Below are 19,569 nucleotides of genomic sequence, written 5' to 3'. Positions count from 1 at the left end.
GGAAAGCTTTGGAAGAAACCTGTGTTATAATTAGAATATACAGCACTGCCCTGATAATTTTACATCCTGAATCACACCACCAACTCTAGTGCAAGGCCTGGGAAGACAAAAATTAAACTAATCCAAACATGGACGAATGCCACCAGATAACAGACTACCATGCCAACATAAATACCATCACAAATGCTCATTCACAGGCTCCAGTGCACCAAAGACATGAAATGTCTATATCTGCAAGGTCCAAGACTTGGAATGTGGCAAATAAGGAACTGATTTTAACTTTTATTTAATTTTAAGTAGCCATAGTAGCCATCTGGCTAATGGCTACCTATTAGATGACACAGCCAGATTGGTCAACTCTGGAATAAAGGTCTCTAGTTTTTATCATTTATGTTTTTCTAGTTTCCAGCAAGGCAAGGCAGAGAGTAGTCCTATGTTCATTGAATTAACTGATGCACAGAATTTGTAGATGAACATTTTCTCTTTTCTAGAAGGTTTTTCTTTCAAAAGCATGTTACAAGAGTCACTTAATTGGAGGATGAGAACAAAAGCATTAAAAAAAACCCAAGATTTTTAGATGTCAGCTCAATAACTGCAACTGCTAAAAGGAAAACCAAAACACTGGTTTTTTGAACTAGGCTAAACAATCAACAAATTCCAAAAATGAAAACTAAGAAATTTGAAACTGAAATTCCATGAACCCTGACTTTCCTGATATGATATGTAGAAGAAAATTCCCAAGGATATGTGATAAACCAAACATGACAATGTCAACACAGTCCATCAGAGCATGATTTGACTTATGCTTTTTATGATTTTGTCATTCTTTTTCAGTTTCCAGACTAAAATTTTTGAGGTAACCTCTGACCCACAGATTGTATTTGTAAAAGTAGTCTACAATCTAAATTACAAACTTAAAACAAATGCATAGCATCATTCATTAGCCATATAAAGAGATGGTCTTTCCTTCCATTGCTTTCTACACTGTCTACTGATTTGGGTTACCAGAGGTAAACAAAGTGTTCAGAACAGTTCACTGATAAGATAGGCTTCCTTTAAAATCTGTCTCAAAATAACCTTTTTAAAAATACACTGGAGGGGCACCTGGGTGGCTCAGTTGGTTGAGCGTCCCACTCTTTTTTTTTTTTTAAACAAAATTTTGGTGGAAAGAAGTTACCTTTACTATCTCTTTCCAGTTTTTATTTTTTTTTTAATTTTTTTTTCAACGTTTATTTATTTTGGGGACGGAGAGAGACAGAGCATGAACGGGTGAGGGGCAGAGAGAGAGGGAGACACAGAATCAGAAACAGGCTCCAGGCTCCGAGCCATCAGCCCAGAGCCTGACGCGGGGCTCGAACTCACGGACCGCGAGATCATGACCTGGCTGAAGTCAGACGCCCAACCGACTGCGCCACCCAGGCGCCCCTGAGCGTCCCACTCTTGATTTTGGCTCAGGTCATGACCTCTCAGTTCATGAGATCGAGCCCCACAACAGGCTCTGCACTGACAGCCTGGAGCCTGCTCTGGATTCTCTCTCTGCCACTCCCGTCCCGACCACACTCTCTCTCCAAATAAATATTTAAGAAATAAATAAATAACAATTAATAAATGAGGGTGATACAAATTTATCTCACAAAGAAAGGTTTTTTTTTTTTTTCCAACGTTCATTTATTTTTGGGACAGAGAGAGACAGAGCATGAATGGGGGAGGGGCAGAGAGAGAGGGACACACACAGAATCGGAAACAGGCTCCAGGCTCCGAGCCATCAGCCCAGAGCCTGACGCGGGGCTCAAACTCACGGACCGCGAGATCGTGACCTGGCTGAAGTCGGACGCTTAACCGACTGCGCCACCCAGGCGCCCCAAAGATTTGTTTTTTAAATAAAGGATGAAAAGACTGAAAGCAGAGCATCATAGGACACTGAATAATAATGTTTATTTTCAATTACCCATAGGTATGGTAGAGAGGCAGCAAAAATAAACAAAATTCATAAAGACAAATTTCAGATATCCAACTATCCCTTTGGAGATGCCTACAAGCAGCTATTCATTCAACACACATTTTTAAGAATCTGTCTGTCAGTCATCTTGATCACTGCTTACTTAATAACCATTAAGTTATTCCCTCAACTGGGGCGCCTGAGTGGCTCAGTCAGTTAAGCTTCCGACTTCGGCTCAGGTCATGATCTCACACTCCATGAGTTTGAGCCCCACATCTGGCTCTGTGCTGACAGCTCAGAGCCTGGAGCCTGCTTCAGATTCTGTGTTTCCTTCTCTCTCTGCCTCTCCCCTGCTCACACTCTCTCTCTGTCTCTCAAAAATGAGTAAACATTTGGGGCACCTGGATGGCTCAGTCGGTTAAGCATCTGACCTCAGCTCAGATCTCACGGTTCTTAAGTTCGAGCCCCATGTCAGGCTCTGTGCTGACAGTTCAGAGCCTGGAGCCTGCTTCATTCAGATTCTGTGTCTCCCTCTCAGTCTGACCCTCCCCAACTAATGCTCTTTCTCTCTCTCAAATAAATAAATAAAATTAAATTAACATTAAAAAAAATTTTTTTTAATGAATAAATGTTAAAAGTTATTTCTTCAACTGTATCATATAAACAATTCTACAGTCTAGCAGGGAGAAGAAAACAGATTTCCAAAAGGTAAAGAAAATTATACAGATTATAAATGTAATTAGATAAAGTGCTCTAGGTGCTCAGTGGAGGCAGAAATGATTTCCAGTTGAAGAGAATCAACTAAGACTTCAAGGAAAATCGGGCACCTGGGTGGCTCAGTCAGGTAAGTGTCTGACTGTTGATTTTGGTTGAGGTCATGATCTCAGGGTCATGAGATCAAGCTCCATGTTGGGCTCCACACTGAGCAAAGAGCCTTGCTTAAAATTCTCTCTCCCCCTGGCCCTCCCCTATGCATGCGGGTGCATGTTCTCTGTCCCTCAAAAAAATAAAAGGTGGGGAGACACCTGGTGACTCAGTCGGTTAAGTGTCCAATGCTTGGTTTCGGCTCAGGTCCTGATCTCATGATTCCTGAGTTCAAGCCCCCACATCGGGCTCTGCGTGGACAGTGTGCCTCCCCACACGCTCCACCCTCTCTCAAAATAAACTTAAAAAAAAAAAAAAAAACTTAAAAAAAAAAAAAAAGACTTCAAGGAGAAAGAATTTAGGCTGGGGTTTGAAAAGATAGGTTAGTTTCTTCATTTGAAGACAAGATTGCGAGGGTGCCTGGCTGGCTCGGTTGGTAGAACATGCGACTCTTGATTCTGGAGTTGTAAACTCAAGCCCCAACATGGGTGTGGACATTACTTAAAAAAAAAAATAAAATAAAATCTTAAAAAAATAAGTAAAATAAAATAAGACAAGATTGGGAAAGAGTAACAGCATAGATGTAGTAAAAGAATCAAAGAAATCACAAAATTGGACAAAGGTAGCATTCTCTACCACCACCCCCTCAAAACCATTTGCTTACTATTGGAAATATTACAGCTGTATGAATGCTGATGGGAAGGGCCCAGTAAAGAGGGAGTCTGAACGAAGATGCAAGTGAGAGGGTAACCAAAAGATCAAGGTTCCTAAGAATTCAGAAAATGAGATGCAGAGCACCTAGAGCTGACAGGAAAAGGGAGAAAAGTTGATTACAACTATGCTAAAGTTTTACCAAAAATGAGAAGTGAAGAATTGCTATTATAGTATATTTAAGAAAATGACTAGAATGATAGACCCTGTAATCCAAATTAGATAGAAGTAAAGACAAGACCTAATAAAGAAAAAGTAGGAGCCAGTCAACTGAATAAGGTTTTGATGAAATTCAAGAACCAATGCAGGGATTTGTTTAACATTATTAAGTTGACTGAACACATCTGTTTGCCCATAGGTCCCTTCCAAAAATCCATTAAAATCAGTGTAAACAGATTATTTTAAAGAGGGTGGGGGTAATGCTACAAGGACAAAAATGGATTTGTCCATTGATTGTTAATCAATCATTTGATTGATAAACAAAACAAAACTAGAAAGCTAATGGAGGAGTTAATTGTCTTAGCAGGTCTGAAAAAGTTGAAATTTTTCAGAGGAAGGACAGGATGAAAATGGGGAAGCCAAGGGGCAAAATGATTCATGTTGCAAAATCCTAATCAGGCTCAGGAATTACAAGTACCAGGTACATCTGAAGGCAGATGCACAGGTGGAACAAAAAACAAAGTGGGTTCAAAATCTGCATAAGCAGTTAGACCAAGATTTTCTCCCTAACACAGTGGCAAGGCTACTATCCTCCCACCATCACAGAAGACTCAAGAGTTACTTTGCAAAGACTGACGCAGAGGGACTCTGGACTCTTAGTAGACTCACCTAAGGACAGGAATATCATACTGAAAACCAGTTAAATTAAAGTCAACATACTTAGTGGTAAGATCCATCCCTGGCTCATTCTCCCACCTGCCACCAGCAGCCTCATTTATATCCAGAGGCTTGATCTCAGGATAAAAGTGGTCCAAGAAAAAAAGACCAACAGAAATACAACAAGAAAGAAGGAGTGAAGGTTCTCAATTACCCATCAAATGAGGGAGTATTCCAAGAAAAGATCATGGGATCCAGGATTCAGTGCATCCATCCAACACAAGAAAGAGAAGGGAATTCCCTAGGAGTGTTAAAGAGATCCCAAGACAATAATTATGCAACAGACTTGGAGAACAACAAGGCCAGACTGGAGGAGAGAGATAGAGAGCTCTCAGAAGAGGTTTCCTTCCACTAAAAAAGGAAACAGATTACCAATTTGAACATACTAAGAGGATATTTACATACTAACATAGAATTTGGGACGAATTACTGCAGATACACAGAAAATGAAGCAGATGTGAAAGAAAGAAAAGGTAAGGACTATCACCAGGAGGAAAAAAAAAAAAGTTGCACAAAAAGAGAAACATTACCACATTACATATGCTACGTGGTGCACAATGTGTATTTATTTAACCAAAACTATGTTAGATACAATGGAAGAGAAAGTAGAGGGAGCCCAAATCCTCATCTTTCATAGAGGAAAGTCTACACATAACTTCTCTTTTACATCCTAGGCCTTTTTCTTGTAAAGTTTCCATTTTATAATTTTTTAAAGTTTTAAAAATTTTTAAATTTTAAGTTTTAAAAATATAGATATCAAAAAATAAAATTATATGAGATTACTTAAATCCTTAAGCCAACAAACTGGAAGAGTGGGTTGTGATCAGAGCAAATGTCTGAGTTAGTGATGTGGGGGGACTGGTGACTTTTTTTTTCTTTTACATGTTAAGTTCTACATACGACATAGGTCTTGAACTCACCATCCCAAGATCAAGAGCCACATGCTCTACCAACGGAATCAGCCAGGGACTCAGGGTGGTAACTTTTTAATAATGACAAGATCCAGGGTTTGACTGTGTGACCATGTGGCTGAGTTAGTGACTTGAGAGGTTGGTGACTTCTTAGTAATGACAAGATCCAAGATATGACAATATGACCACATGGTTGAGAAAAAGAGGTAAAGGAATTAAGGAGCTAAAATGTTAGCTGTGTTGTGAATCCAGATGCCTAAAAATGATACTGTGGGACTGTGCTAGACGTTTTCCAGTTCTAGTCTTCTACCCTTGCCTACCATGCTTTTTGCCTCAGTATGCTGATCTCCATGGACTGTATCAACAGGTTCTTGCGTCCCCTAACTTCTGGTTGGGTTTGCCCAAAGAAGAATCCCAGGAGGTTAGGAGGATAAGGTCAAGACATTTATTCCTCCAGCCCCCTCCCTGAAAAAAATCACCTCATGATGGTTGTGTCCCTTCAACTGCCATTCCTCTCAAGGCAGCCAACTCCATAGTTTCCTTAATAGTTCAAGTAACCACTCTTCTACTCTTTCTGGCCTAGAGATGTTAACAATTTGGCAACAGGTTACTAAACTATTGCCACATTATACCAACATCTTTGGAAACAATACTTTTATAAAATAAACCCTTTTTTAATTACTCCATTTCAAGCTTGCCATCTTTTCCAGTTGGGGCCCTTACTGCAAATAGCAATAATGATGATAATGTAAGGTTGTAACAGAGCATAGCGGAAAGTAAGAATAGTGACTACCATTTAAATAATACTTACTAGGGGCGCCTGGGTGGCGCAGTCGGTTAAGCGTCCGACTTCAGCCAGGTCATGATCTTGCGGTCCGTGAGTTCGAGCCCCGCGTCGGGCTCTGGGCTGATGGCTCAGAGCCTGGAGCCTGTTTCCGATTCTGTGTCTCCCTCTCTCTCTGCCCCTCCCCCGTTCATGCTCTGTCTCTCTCTGTCCCAAAAATAAATAAAAACGTTGAAAAAAAAATTTAAAAAAAAATAAATAATACTTACTAACTTAAAAAAATTTTTTAAAAATATTTATTTATTTTTGGGAGACAGAGTGCAAGCAGGGGAGGGACAGAGACAGAGGGAGACACATAATCTAAAGCAGGTTCCAGGCTCCAAGCTGTCAACACAGAGCCCGATGCGGGATCATAACCTGGGCAGAAGTCAGGATGCTTAACAGACTGAGCCACCCAGATGCCCCTAATTACTAACATACTTTAAGCTCTAGGTTCCAAGAGTTTTTCTAAGCTCTTTGTAGATATTAACTCAATCACCACAAATCTATGTGGCAGAGATTTTTGTCTGGATCATTTCCATATACCATCCCCTAGCACAATTTCTAATATAGGGTAAGCACTCATTATTTAAAATACACACAACAATAAGCAGGTTTAGTAGGGAAGAGATGACTTTTGGTATGGCGTATGAGACTTGTGACTCCCCAAAAACCAAACACTAAATTAAGACCATATAGGAGTGATTTTCTTGTGTAGCCTACAGTGAGTCTAATTCCTTTATCTTCCCATGAGGTTATCCAGAACTTGAGGTCCCAAATTTTTTAATGTAACATTTAAAGCCAAAGTTGAGAAATTTTAAATATTATGCACCTGAAACCCAGAGGCTCATTTAAGAGGGCAGAGCACCTCTAAGTACCAGTTACAAGTTTTTTAAACAAAGGGAAGAATTTTAAAAATATGCTTGGGAATATAAAACGCAAAAATAAGAAAGGTAGAGTCAGCAAAATCATTAAGTATACACACACTCTCTAACACAACACACACACAGAAATAAAGCATAAAGCACAAAAAATGTGAATATAAAAATTAGAGGAAGGATAAGACATGTGAATCAAAGAATGCAGAAATACAGTAAATATAATAGGTTGAAATTAAACCCCTCACTGCATGTTCACACAATCATATGGAATAATCAAGGCAGCTGTGATAAAGAATCTAAAGTCAGAGAAAAAACAAGATTAGAGACCAAATATGCAGCAAAATGTGAACTGTAAAGATCTTCTGAAACCAGAATTGATATTTTTTCCCTTCACATCACATTGCACTCGAAAACACGGCGGAAATTCACGTGTATAAGAATCTAGAAGCCTGAGAATTTCGGGAATAATAGACTCAAACTAGAGTGAAAAATCAGCAAGGAACAGTGAGGTGAAAGCTACGACTGAAAGCTACGAAGGAACTGCCAGGTGCTACACTGGTACACCGAGAAGAGACGGATAAAAAAAGCACCCCTAAGTGGAAGGTGGAGAAAGACTGGTCTTGGATTCAGTTGAAAGACTAAACGGAAAAGCAGAACTGAAGAAGCATGTAGCGAGCTTAAAACTTAAACAGGACCAAATCGATGCCAAGAGCGAGTACAGGACCTACAAATCAGATTCTACGGGGTGGGGTGAGGGCCAGTCCGCGACCGACCAGCTGCGACTAGTTTCCGAAAAGCGGCGTAAATGTAGCTTCGCAGCCCCACCCCGCGGCAGAGCAGCTCCTCCCTAAGGAGCATCACACGAGGCCAACCGCCCGGCTCAGGCTCCAGTTCGAGCCTAGGTCCCACCCCGCCCTTGCCCCGCGGCGCAGAACGGCCTCTCTCTGGGCCCCTCACCGAACGCTGCAGCTCCCCAAGCCAAAACGAGGCGCGCTCCTTTCCGCTAGGATCTGGGTCGTGGTAAAGCGCCTGCACTGCCTGGTACACGAGCTGCAAAGTCGGCTTTGCCCCTTCCATGGTGGTGGCAGTGGTAGCGGCAGCGACGGCTCTGGCGGTTCTCCCGAGGGTTCTCCGGTTGCTCCGCCTTCAGGCTTCCTCACTGTGTCGGCCACGGCCGCTCCCTGACTGGCGCCATCTCCTCTTTGGCCGTTACCAGGGCAGAGGGGTTCCCGTGGAAGTTGCCCCCTCGGAAACAGAGGTTAGATTGTATTCGGGTTCCTGGCCTTTTTTCTTATCCTCCCCCTAGACGCCAGACTTCTAATTTCAGCCGCCGTGCTGGCCTCTTTACCCACCGACTTGTCCTCAAAAGTCTGTCCCGGCGCGACACAAACCACGCAGCGTACCTAAGCCGCGTTAACCCGGACCGGAAGTAGCAGCACCGATACCTTTGGTACACTTCCGCCTGGTGCAGCGCAAACGGCCTCCTTCCCGGCACGCCTCCTCCTGTCTCCCCGCCCCCTCCCGGAAGTGGCCCTGCCAGGCCAGAAGCCGGGAAGCGGCAGTCGGTAGTGGGTGTCTCGATTACTCGCGTACGACTGGAGCAATAGGACCGATGTGTGTTCCATACGTGAGCCGCGCATCCCTGCTTGGCAGCGGATCCGAGGTCTTTCCAACCTCTTTCGGATTTCTCTATACCCGTGGACAAGGCGCCTCAATTCAACTATCCCAGCAATGTCCACCGGACTGGAAGTACAAAGATGACCAAAGACGGGGTTTCTGTACTGATTCTAGTGGATGAAACAGACACGTAATCAAATAATGTACAAAACTGAAATATGTGCCACATTGAGATGAATCCAAAATGCCTTCAATCCCTGTTCAGCCCCCCTTTCCACTAAGTTCTCACCAAAAAGGATATTTCATTCAATTGCCAGGACGCTGAACTCCAGAGTATTTATTTGCATACATCTTTAGGGTCATTTCCATATAGAATTGAATTTTTGTGTATGCCTCGCTTTCCGAATAAAAAATCAGCGGTGTAACAATTCTCAATTCACAAAGAAAATAGGATTCTTGGAATCTGTTCTCTGAAGAAATTTTGGACATAAGGTAGCATGTGAAAGGATTTCCCAACATTGCTGCTAGTCCTTTGCAATAATAAATGCCACTATCTGATGAATGCTTACAGTGTGTTAAGCACTGTAGTTAAAATATCTGATTTGATGCTTTTAACAACTATACCAACTAAATCCCCATTTTGTAGACTAGGTAGGTAATGTACTTTGCCCAAGGTTACACAGTTCTTAAATGAAAGTCAGGATTTGAATCCAAATCCATTTCACTACCTCAAAGCCTGTTAAATAATACAATTCCTAGTATCTTGTGAATTAATTTCTGAATTTTTATTGTCAACAGATTAGGACAGAAAACATAATGAAAACTGTGTTAATGCACAGAATTGATATAATTTCACACAAAAGAAAAGAAACGATATTAAGGCTACCTAACTCACCCATTCATTAAGAAAAAATTTAAGGACATCTGGATGGCCCTGTGGATTGAGTGCCCCACTCTTGATTTTGGCTCAGATTATGATCCCAGCCCTGTGTCAGTTTCCACACTGAGCATGGAGCCTACTTGAGGTCCTCTTCCTCTCCCTTTGCACCTCTCCCCTGCTCATGCTCTCTCTAAAAAAAATTTTAAAAAGAAAAAGAAAAAATTGAATAAGGCCATTTTGGTGTCTGCCCTCATGGAGTTTACAGTCTAATTGCAAAGAAAGACAAGCAATTCAATACAGTTTAAAAGTTCTGGGGGCACCTGGGTGGCTCAGTCGGTTAAGCACCAGACTTCAGCTCAGGTCATGATCTCACAGTTCGTGGGTTTGAGCCACGCGTTGGGCTCTGTGCTGACAGCTCGGAGCCTGGAGCCTGGAGCCTGCTTCAGATTCTGTGTCTCCCTCTCTCTCTGCTCCTCCCCAACATACACACACTCTCTCTCTCTAAAATAAATAAACATTAAAAGAACAAATTTTTTTCAAGTTCTGTAAACATTCACAAGCTAAAAAAAATGACATTGGATCTACCTTGCACATATACAATAATTAATTAATTAAAACTATAAAACTCTTGGAAGAAAATAGGACTATATCTTCATGATCTTGGATTAGGCAACAGTTTCTTAGATACAATAACAAAAGTACAACAACAAAAATAAAGATAAATCAGACTTAATCAACACTAAAAACCTGTGTGTCAAAGGACATCATTAAGAAAGTGAAATGACAATCCACAAAATGAAAGAAAAGAGGTATACCTCAGGGGTAGAGCATCTGACTGCACAAAATGAAAGAAAAATTTTGCAAACATCTAAAGGATTAGCATCCAGTTCAGCACTCACAGTTCAACAATGAAAAGACAATTCAGTTTTTCAAACAGGCAAAGGATTGGAACAGATATTTCCTCAAAGAAGATATGCAAATTAACATGCAACTATGCTCCACAGCCTTAATCATCAGGGAAATGCAAATTAAAACCGTAATGAGATACCACTGCACACTCAGCAGAATGGCTAACATTAAAAAAAAAGACATTGAGTGTTGGTAGGGTGTGGAAAGACTGAAACCCGTACACCATTGTAGGATTGTAGATTGTAAATTGTAAATTTATAGGATTGTAGGACTGTAAACTGGTGCAGCTGCTTTGGAAAAACAATCGCTATTCTTCAAAAGGTTAAACAGAGTTACCATATGAGCCAGCAGCCGTAGATGAATGTTCATAGCAGCATTATTTGTTAATAGCCAAAATGTGGAAAAAAACATAAAACAGAAACGGATAAACAAAATGTGATGTATCTGGATGATGGAATATTAAATATTAAAGGAAGGAAGTACCGACTGCAGGTCAAAGAGAGAATGACCTCAGGAGAACTTAATCCACCAACATGTTGATCTGGGACTTTCAGTCTTCAGAACTGCGAGAAAATCAACTTACGTCAATTAGTTACAAAAATAAAGGAATGAAGTGTTGATACACGCTACAAGTTGATAAACCTCAAAAACATACAAAATGAAAGCAGCCAGACCCACCCCCTCCCCCCAGAAAAGGCCACATGTTACAAGGTTTCATTAATTTGAAATAGAAGAATAGGCAAATCTCTAGAAACAGAAAATAGATTAGTGGTTGCCAGGGAGAGAGAAAGTGGAGAGAGATGGAATATTCTGGAACTAGACAGTGATGATGGTTGCACAACTTTGTGAATATACTAAAAACCATTTAATACATCTTTAGGATGAATGTTATGGTATGTGAATTCTATTTCAATAAAATCATTATTTTAAAAAGCTTTGTGAGGGGCACCTGGGTGGTTCAGTTGGTGAAGCATCCAACTTCAGCTCAGGTCGTGATCTTGTGCTTCATGAGTTTGAGCCCAGTATCCGGCTCTCTGCTGTCAGCACAGAGCCTGCTTCAGATCCTCTGACTCTCTCTCTCTCTCTCTCTCTCTCTCTCTCTCTCTCTCTCTCTGTCCCTTCCCTGTGCTCTCTGTCTCAAAAATAAACAAACATTTTTTAAAAGTTTTGTGACTAAAATTTTTTAAATGCCATGTAGATGTTTGGCCAACATTTGCAAAAACAAACCAACCACCCCCCCCCCGCCCCCACACGCACACATAATGTCCTACTCATCTTTGTGTCCTCAAACCATTGTCTAACATATAGTGGGTATATACTAAAGGTTTTAAGCCTGTCTCTTAGCACTTTACTCAGAAAAATCAATCTAGCTGCAACACTAAATGGCCTTAGGGGGGCGCCTGGGGGGGCGCAGTCGGTTAAGCGTCCGACTTCAGCCAGGTCACGATCTCGCGGTCCGTGAGTTCGAGCCCCGCGTCAGGCTCTGGGCTGATGGCTCAGAGCCTGGAGCCTGTTTCCGATTCTGTGTCTCCCTCTCTCTCTGCCCCTCCCCCGTTCATGCTCTGTCTCTCTCTGTCCCAAAAATAAATAAACGTTGGGAAAAAAAAAATGGCCTTAGGGAGGGGTGGGGGAGGTTGTGGGAAGGACAGAAATAAAGGAATTTTTAATACCCCTGGTGAGATGTGGTGGGGCCCTAGAGTGACACAGCAGTGCTGATGGAGATATGGATATTCAAGATGAATTCAGGAAGAAGAATTTTGATATGGTGATTGAGCTGTAGGGCATGATGATAAGGAAGAGAAACAAAGCTTCTGAGTATGGAACCCAGAAGAAACAGCTTTGGTGGCAGTGGGGAGGGGTGCAAGGGTGAAGACGGTGAGTTTAATCTTAGCTATGTTGAGCATGGAGGTGTTTGTGAAAGGGCCAAGGCGGGAAGACCATAGCAGGTGTGAGGCTGAAGCCAGGGACTGGTTGAAGATACAGAGTTGAGAGTCATCAGTATATACTGGTGGGGGGTGAAGACAAGGAAATGGTTGAGATGAGCTAGAGAGAAGAGGGACGGAGGCAGGGCCTTGCAGATAAACACTAAAGGATTAGCAAGGAAGCGGAAGATAGGAAGGAGTAGCCAGAGGGGAAGATGGGGAATCAGGAGCATGTACTGCAAAGGGATCATCTCTGAAGCAGCATCAAATGCTCCAGAAGGGTCAAATACTGTGAGAATAATAAATCTGAAAGAAAATTTTAGAAATGTTTTAAATACCTGGGGTGCCTGACTGGCTCAGTTGGTAGAGCATGTGGCTCTTGATCTCGGGGTTGTAAGTTCCAGCCCCATGTTGAGTGTAGAGATTACTTAAAATCTTGAAAGAAAGAAAGAAAGAAAGAAAGAAAGAAAGAAAGAAAGAAAGAAAGAAAGAAAGAAAGAAAGATATTTGAAATACCAAAAGCTCTATGATGACTTTTGTCCTAAGGCACAATGGCCACGCTGGGAACATTGAATTCTGGTGCAAAGTTTAATGTGACCGACCCCACTCCCAACAAAAAGGTCCCCACTTCTTCCTTCTGAAAAACAAGAAATATATTCTATTTAAGAAAGAATGTTTTTCTGTAGGAAAGAAGAAAGAGAGGGTGTTTCTTTTACTCACTAGTGGTGAACTTACCCAAAGGTTGAATATCATACTTCAATAAATAAGTTTCTCGGGGCGCCTGGGTGGCGCAGTCGGTTAAGCGTCCGACTTCAGCCAGGTCACGATCTCGCGGTCCGTGAGTTCGAGCCCCGCGTCAGGCTCTGGGCTGATGGCTCAGAGCCTGGAGCCTGCTTCCGATTCTGTGACTCCCTCTCTCTCTGCCCCTCCCCCCTTCATGCTCTGTCTCTCTCTGTCCCAAAAATAAATAAACGTTGAAAAAAAAAATTAAAAAATAAAATAAATAAATAAATAAGTTTCTCTCCAGTTCCAGGCAGGTGCTGCCGTGGGGAACTTCCATAAAAGCTTAGGTCTGACATGGTGTGGTACTTCTGACTTGTGGTGAACTTCAGGTTACATTAAGCATAGATCATGGCCCCACACAGTTCTCCGTAATTCCTTCTCTCATCCCCTGACCCCTACTCCAAGCCCCAGGGTGAAATGAGCCACGGCACTTTGGGGATAAGTTGCAAAAGCAGTGATAGGGGAAAACCTGTTATAAGATGGCCGACAGGACTGATAGGGGAATACCAGTTCCTGCCTGAAGACTCCCCTTCCAGGTTTTTCTTCCCACCCCACTTACTGCACCCAAACAGACTATATATTGTCCCCTCTGCTTATGCTTGGGACTCAGACCTCTGGAGAGTTATTTCCTCTGAGCCCTCCGGTGGAAAATAAACCTCCTGCCTTCCAAGACTTTTGAGTGCTGCTTGATTTCGTCTGCTGTGTGATCCAGACCAGTTTCCATAACAGCAGCATGGCAGAGTCAATAGCTTACCCCCAATACCGATACCTATTCTTTTTAAAAAAATTTTTTTAATTTTTATAATTTTTTTTAAATTTACTTCTAAGTTAGCATATAGTGCAACAATGATTTCAGGAGTAGGTTCCTTAATGCCCCTTACCATTTAGCCCATCCGCCCTCCCACAACCCCTCCAGTAACCGTCTGTTTGTTCTCCATATTTATGAGTCTGTTTATGTTTTTGTCCCCCTCCCTGTTTTTATATTATTTTTTGCTTCCCTTCCCTTATGTTCATCTGGTTTTGTATCTTAAAGTCCTCATATGAGTGAAGTCATATGATTTTTGTCTTTTTCTGACGAATTTTGCTTAGCATAATACCCTCTAGTTCCATCCATGTAGTTGCAAATGGCAAGATTTCATTCTTTTTGATTGCAGAGTAATACTCCATTGTGTATATATACCATATCTTCTTTATCCGTTCATCCATCATTGGACATTTGGGTTCTTTCCTTACCTTGGCTACTGTTGATAGTGCTGCTATAAACATTCAGGTGCATGTGCCCCTTCAAAACAGCATCCCTGTATCCCTTGGATAAATACCTAGTAGTGCAATTGCTAGGTCATAGGGTAGTTCTATTTTTTATTTTTTGAGGAACCTCCATACTGTTTTCTAGAGTAGCTGCACCAGTTTGCATTCCCACCAGCAGTGCAAAAGAGATCCTCTTTCTCTGCATCCTCGCCAATATCTGTCGTTGCCTGAGTTGTTAACGTTAGCCATTCTGACAGGTGTGAGGTGATATCTCATTGTGGTTTTGATGATGAGTGATGTTGAGCATTTTTTCATTGTCAGTTGGCCATCTGAATGTCTCCTTTGGAGAAGTGTCTATTCATGTCTTTTGCCCATTTCTTCACTGGATTATTTGTTTTTTGGGTGTTGAGTTTGGTAAGTTCTTTATAGATTTTGGATACTAACCCTTTATCTGATGTGTCATTTGCGAATATCTTCTCCCGTTCCGTTGGTTGCCTTTTAGTCTTGCTGATTGTTTCCTTTGTCGTGCAGAAGCCTTATATTTTGATGAGGTCCCAATAGTTCATTTTTGCTTTTGTTTCCCTTGCCTCTGGAGATGTGTTGAGTAAGAAGTTGCTGCAGCCAAGGTCAAAGAGGTTTTTGCCTGCTTTCTCCTCTAGGATTTTGATGACTTCCTGTCTTACATTTTTGTCTTTCATCCATTTTGTGTACGGTGTAAGAAAGTGGTCCAGGTTCGTTTCTCTGCATGTTGCTGTCCAGTTTTCCCAACACCACTTGCTGAAGATACTGTCTTTACTCCATTGGATATTCTTTCCTGCTTTGTCAAAGATTGGTTGGCCATATGTTTGTGGGTCCATTTCTGGGTTCTCTTTTCTGTCCCATTGATCTGAGTGTCTGTTCTTGTGCCAGTACCATACTGTCTTAATGATTAGAGCTTTGTAATACAGCTTGAAGTCTGCCCAATACCTATTCTTGTTTGGGTTGTTCAACCCTTCCTAGAGTTCCCTCTAGGAAGAATACAATACTTCGTTTCCTAATTCAAATTGAGTTTCTGTTACCTGTCATCAAAAGAGTTTTGATTAAATACTCTGCTGTCTTACTTTAGGCTACCATAACAAAGTACCATGGATTGGGTGGCTTAAATGACAGAAGTTTATGTTCTTACGGTTCTGGAGGCTCGAACTTCAAGATCAGGGTGCCACCATGGCTGGGTTCTGGTGAGAGCTCTCTTCCTGGCTTACAGATGGCCAATTCTCACTGTGTGCTTACATGGCAGAGGAAAAGACAGTGATCTCTCTCTCTCTTCCTCTTCTTATAAGGCCACAGTCCTATCTGAATAGGGCATCACCCTTATAACCTCATTTAATCTAAATTACCTCCGAAAGATCTTATCTGCAGTGCAGTCATCACATCAGGATTAGGGCTTCAACTTTTGAATTTGGCAGGAAAGCAATTCAGTCCATAGCATCTTCTATTACCTCCACTTGGCCTTGGATAGCTAGGAGAAGGCCCTTATATTCACCCAAAGGAACCAAACAACATCAGATTTCTTCAGCACACAGATGATACTAAAAACTCAAGCACGGCTGTGCTGACTCTCAAGGACAGAGATACACCAGGCTTAGCTAGAAGACAAATCCTTGGATTTCACTGCTTCCTGCTAGGAACAAACAGCCACAGTTTTCTCAAGTAGTAAAAGGATACTTGTAGGGTTGAAAGTTGCACACATAGGAAGGTTCATCCCAGTGTGGTTTGCCTGGTGAAAAATGAAAATATCCTGCATTTCCATCAATAAGGAACTGAACATTAGGGTGCATGCCTACATTAGATACTAGGCAGCCATTGAACATCAAGTCAGAAGTATTGTTACTCTGTTACATAGGGATGAGGGATAGAAGCAGGAAAATACTCACCTTTGGCCCAAAAGGCTGACCTATAGCCTACATAGTTCTGATAAAGATCAAATACATGCTGGTTGCTACATTCTCAAAGGGCCTCATGACTGCCTGTACATGTCACTGATAATTAATATCAAGCTGAATGAGAAGCACCAGAGAAATCTTGTGAAAGTACTTTTAAAAGTAGAAATTCAAAGAAGACATTATGATCTAATACTCCCTGCAGGTCCCCTCCCCCTTGAGCACTAAGCATAAAGCCACCAGCTTCATACAGCAAAAGTGCAGCTCTGTTTGCCCACAGGTCCTGTCCCCATGCTATAATAAAAGCACCTTTTTGCACTAAGACCATCTCAAGAATTCTTTCTGGACTGTTCTTTCTTGACCTCACATCACATATGATAGTGGTATTTTGGTTATATAGAAAAATGTTCTTATACGTCTATTTTTTTTAATGTTTTATTTATTTCTGCGAGAGAGAGAGAGAGAGGAATGAACAGGAAGGGGCAGAGGGAGAGGGAGACACAGAATCCAAAGCAGGCTCCAGGTCCTGAGCAGTCAGCACAGAGCCTGATGCGGGGCTCGAACCCATGAACTGTGAGATCATGAGCTGAGCTGAAGTCCGGTGCTTAACCGACTGAGCCACCCAGGCTCCCCTATATGTCTATTTTTTTTAAGCGTTCTTTAAAAAAAAAAAAATTAAAAGCTTATTTATTTTGAGAGAGAGAGAGTAGGAGAGGAGGAGGGGGAAGGGCAGAGAGAGAGAGAGAGAGGTAGAGACAGAATCCCAAGCAGGCTCAGGGCTGTCAACACAGAGACAACTTGCTTTGGGGCTCCGATCTCACTAACCATGAGATCATGGCCTGCAGTAGGAAGCCTAGCCAACTGAGCCACCCAGGCACCCCTGTCCTTATATATATGTACTGAAGTATTTACAAGTGATATGGTATAAAAAGAGAATATATCAGGTCTTTGTCCCCAGTTCCTAACAAAGTGCTTCAAAAACTCTTGGAATTTCCTGAGTGATAAGAACGTCTTTGTTATTGTAATGAAGTGACTTGTGGTGGGTCCCTAGACGGTCCAGGATGCAGGTGGGTCACCGGAAAGACCAATTCAGGAGTTGTAACTTTGGACCTGACTGATCTCCTAGGAGGGAAAAGGAGCTGGAGATTGGTTTCAATCACATGATCACAGATTTAATCAAGCATGCTTAGTAATGAAACCCTGATCAAAACCCTGGACACTGTGCCTCAGTGGAGCTTCCTGGTTGATGAAGAAATTGATGTGCCAGGAGGGTATCACACCCTGAGTCCATCAAGAGAGGGCATGGGAGCTCTGCCTTCCTCTCAGACCTCACCCTAGATATAGCCTTTTAAAATAGAACTTTAACCATAAGTGTAGCACTTCCTTGAGTTCTGTCAGTTGTTCTAGCAAATTACTGACCCTGTGGGGGCTGTGGGAACCCCTGAATTTGTAGCCAGTTGGTCAGGAGTGCAGGTGGCCTGGGGATCCCTGAAGTAAAGCTGACATCTGAAATGAAGGTGGTCTTGTTCTCCAACAAGACTCAAGACTGCGGAGTCTGATACTAATTCCAGGTAGTTATGTCAGAATTGAATTATAATTCATCCAGTTGGGGTGGAAACAGAAGAGGTGTTCATGGGGCGCCTGGGTGGCTCAGTCGGTTAAGCGCCAGACTTCGGCTCAGGTCATGATCTCACGGTTTGTGGGTTCGAGCCCCACATCAGGCTCTGTGCTGACAGCTCAGAGCCTGGATCCTTTTTCGGATTCTGTGTCTCCCTCTCTCTCTTGCCCCTCCCCTGCTTGTGTTCTCTCTCTCTCTCAAAAAATAAATAAACATGAAAAAAAATTAAAAAAAAAAAGAGGTGTTCATGAAGTCTATAATTTAGTCTAACAGACATAAGCCACTCCCAACCCCCCATAGATGAAGCAAATATGAGAAAACGTTAATAATTGTTAAATGGGGATTAGTAAAGTGTCATATCATTCTACTTTTCCTTTTTTTTTTTTTTAAGTTTATTTATCTATTTTGAGAGAGAGAGAGAGAGTAGGTAGAAGGAGCAGAGAGAGAGGGAGAGAGAGAGAGAATCTCAAGCAGGCTCTGCACCTATAGTGAGTTTTACTTTCCTTTACTATAGTGCAGAGCCTGATATAGGGCTTGAACTTATGAACTGTGAGATCATGACCTGAGCTGAAACCAAGAGTCAGACGCTCAACTGACTGAGCCACCCAGGTGTCCCTTTTCTCTCTACTTTTCTATATGTTAGAAATTTTCCAAATTAGACACAGGGCCAACATGACGGAGAAGTAGGGGGATCCAAAGTTCCCTCATCGCACAAACAAAGCAGTGTTGAATCTAAAGTACTTTGAACTCTGAGAGTCTGGGAGGAAAAGAAACAGTTGCTTCCAGGGACTCACCGGGACAACCTGACGGGCCATAGGGCTACTTCAACGAACAAATCAAAGCACACCTAGTGGAGTGTTCAAAACATTACTACGAGTAGGGAGATAAAGTAACCAAATTCACAAAAACAGAGAGCAAGTAACACTCTCCAAAAAACACCTGCTGAAGGGCCAGGCCGTGGACAGTGTATGACCCCTCTTTAATATGGTAGTGCTTGCAGGTATGGGACACATCACAAGCGTTTAAAACACATAAGGGACAGAAAACTAGCCAAAATGATGAAACGGAAGAAGTCTCCTCCAATGAAATTTTCCAAATTAAAAAAAAAAAAAAAAAAAAGTCAAAACCAGGGGGAGAATCATGTCAATTTTTATGTATTCACATGACAAGATGTCAGAAAATATTATTAGAAACATAAACAGGTTGTGCCCAGCCTATGAAAATACCCATTGATATAAAATTATATCTATATATGTACATAAGCAAGGACAGGTGTCTGTGAGGCTATTCACCAAAATGTTAACAATGGTTATTTCTAGTGATGGGATTTTGAGCGGCTTATACTTTCTTATCACTACTTGACATAGTCCATATTTCTTTATTTTTTGGCTACTCCTCCATTAACACGTAAGCTGTATGTAGACAGGGGCTCTATTTTGGTCACTATTCTATCCCCAGTGCCTTGAAAGGTGCCTGGCAAATGGCGGGTACAAAATAATTATTTGTTGTATGCATTAATGGTATATAAATGATAATGATTATATAACTTGAATTTTCTTTATAATGATGATTTACATTTTTGACAAACATATTTGATCAAAAACAATACAGCTGGGATGCCTGGCTGGCTCAGTCAGTAGAGCGTGGGACCCTTTTTTTTTTTTTTTT

General features: G+C 41.8%; 1 protein-coding gene across 2 annotated transcripts in view; it reads right to left on the bottom strand.

Annotated features, from left to right (window-relative positions):
• The window catches only part of TNPO3 (transportin 3), an 80,251-nt gene extending 71,806 nt beyond the window's left edge, over nucleotides 1-8,445 (bottom strand). The window contains exon 1 of one of the 2 annotated variants that reach the window (XM_040472004.1): nucleotides 7,963-8,445. In XM_040472004.1, the coding sequence (XP_040327938.1) occupies nucleotides 7,963-8,082 (120 nt within the window). In that variant the 5' untranslated portion in view covers nucleotides 8,083-8,445. The remainder of the gene's footprint in view (nucleotides 1-7,962) is intronic. The other variant, XM_040472005.1, reaches the window with a different exon arrangement.
• Nucleotides 8,446-19,569: the final 11,124 nt, after the last annotated feature.

This window comes from Herpailurus yagouaroundi, unplaced genomic scaffold (assembly GCF_014898765.1).
Source record: "Herpailurus yagouaroundi ecotype Mexico unplaced genomic scaffold, PumYag 100, whole genome shotgun sequence".
NCBI classification, from domain to species: domain Eukaryota; kingdom Metazoa; phylum Chordata; class Mammalia; order Carnivora; family Felidae; genus Herpailurus; species Herpailurus yagouaroundi.
Note: the sequence above shows the minus strand (reverse complement) of the source record. Positions and strands in the feature narration are given on the sequence as shown.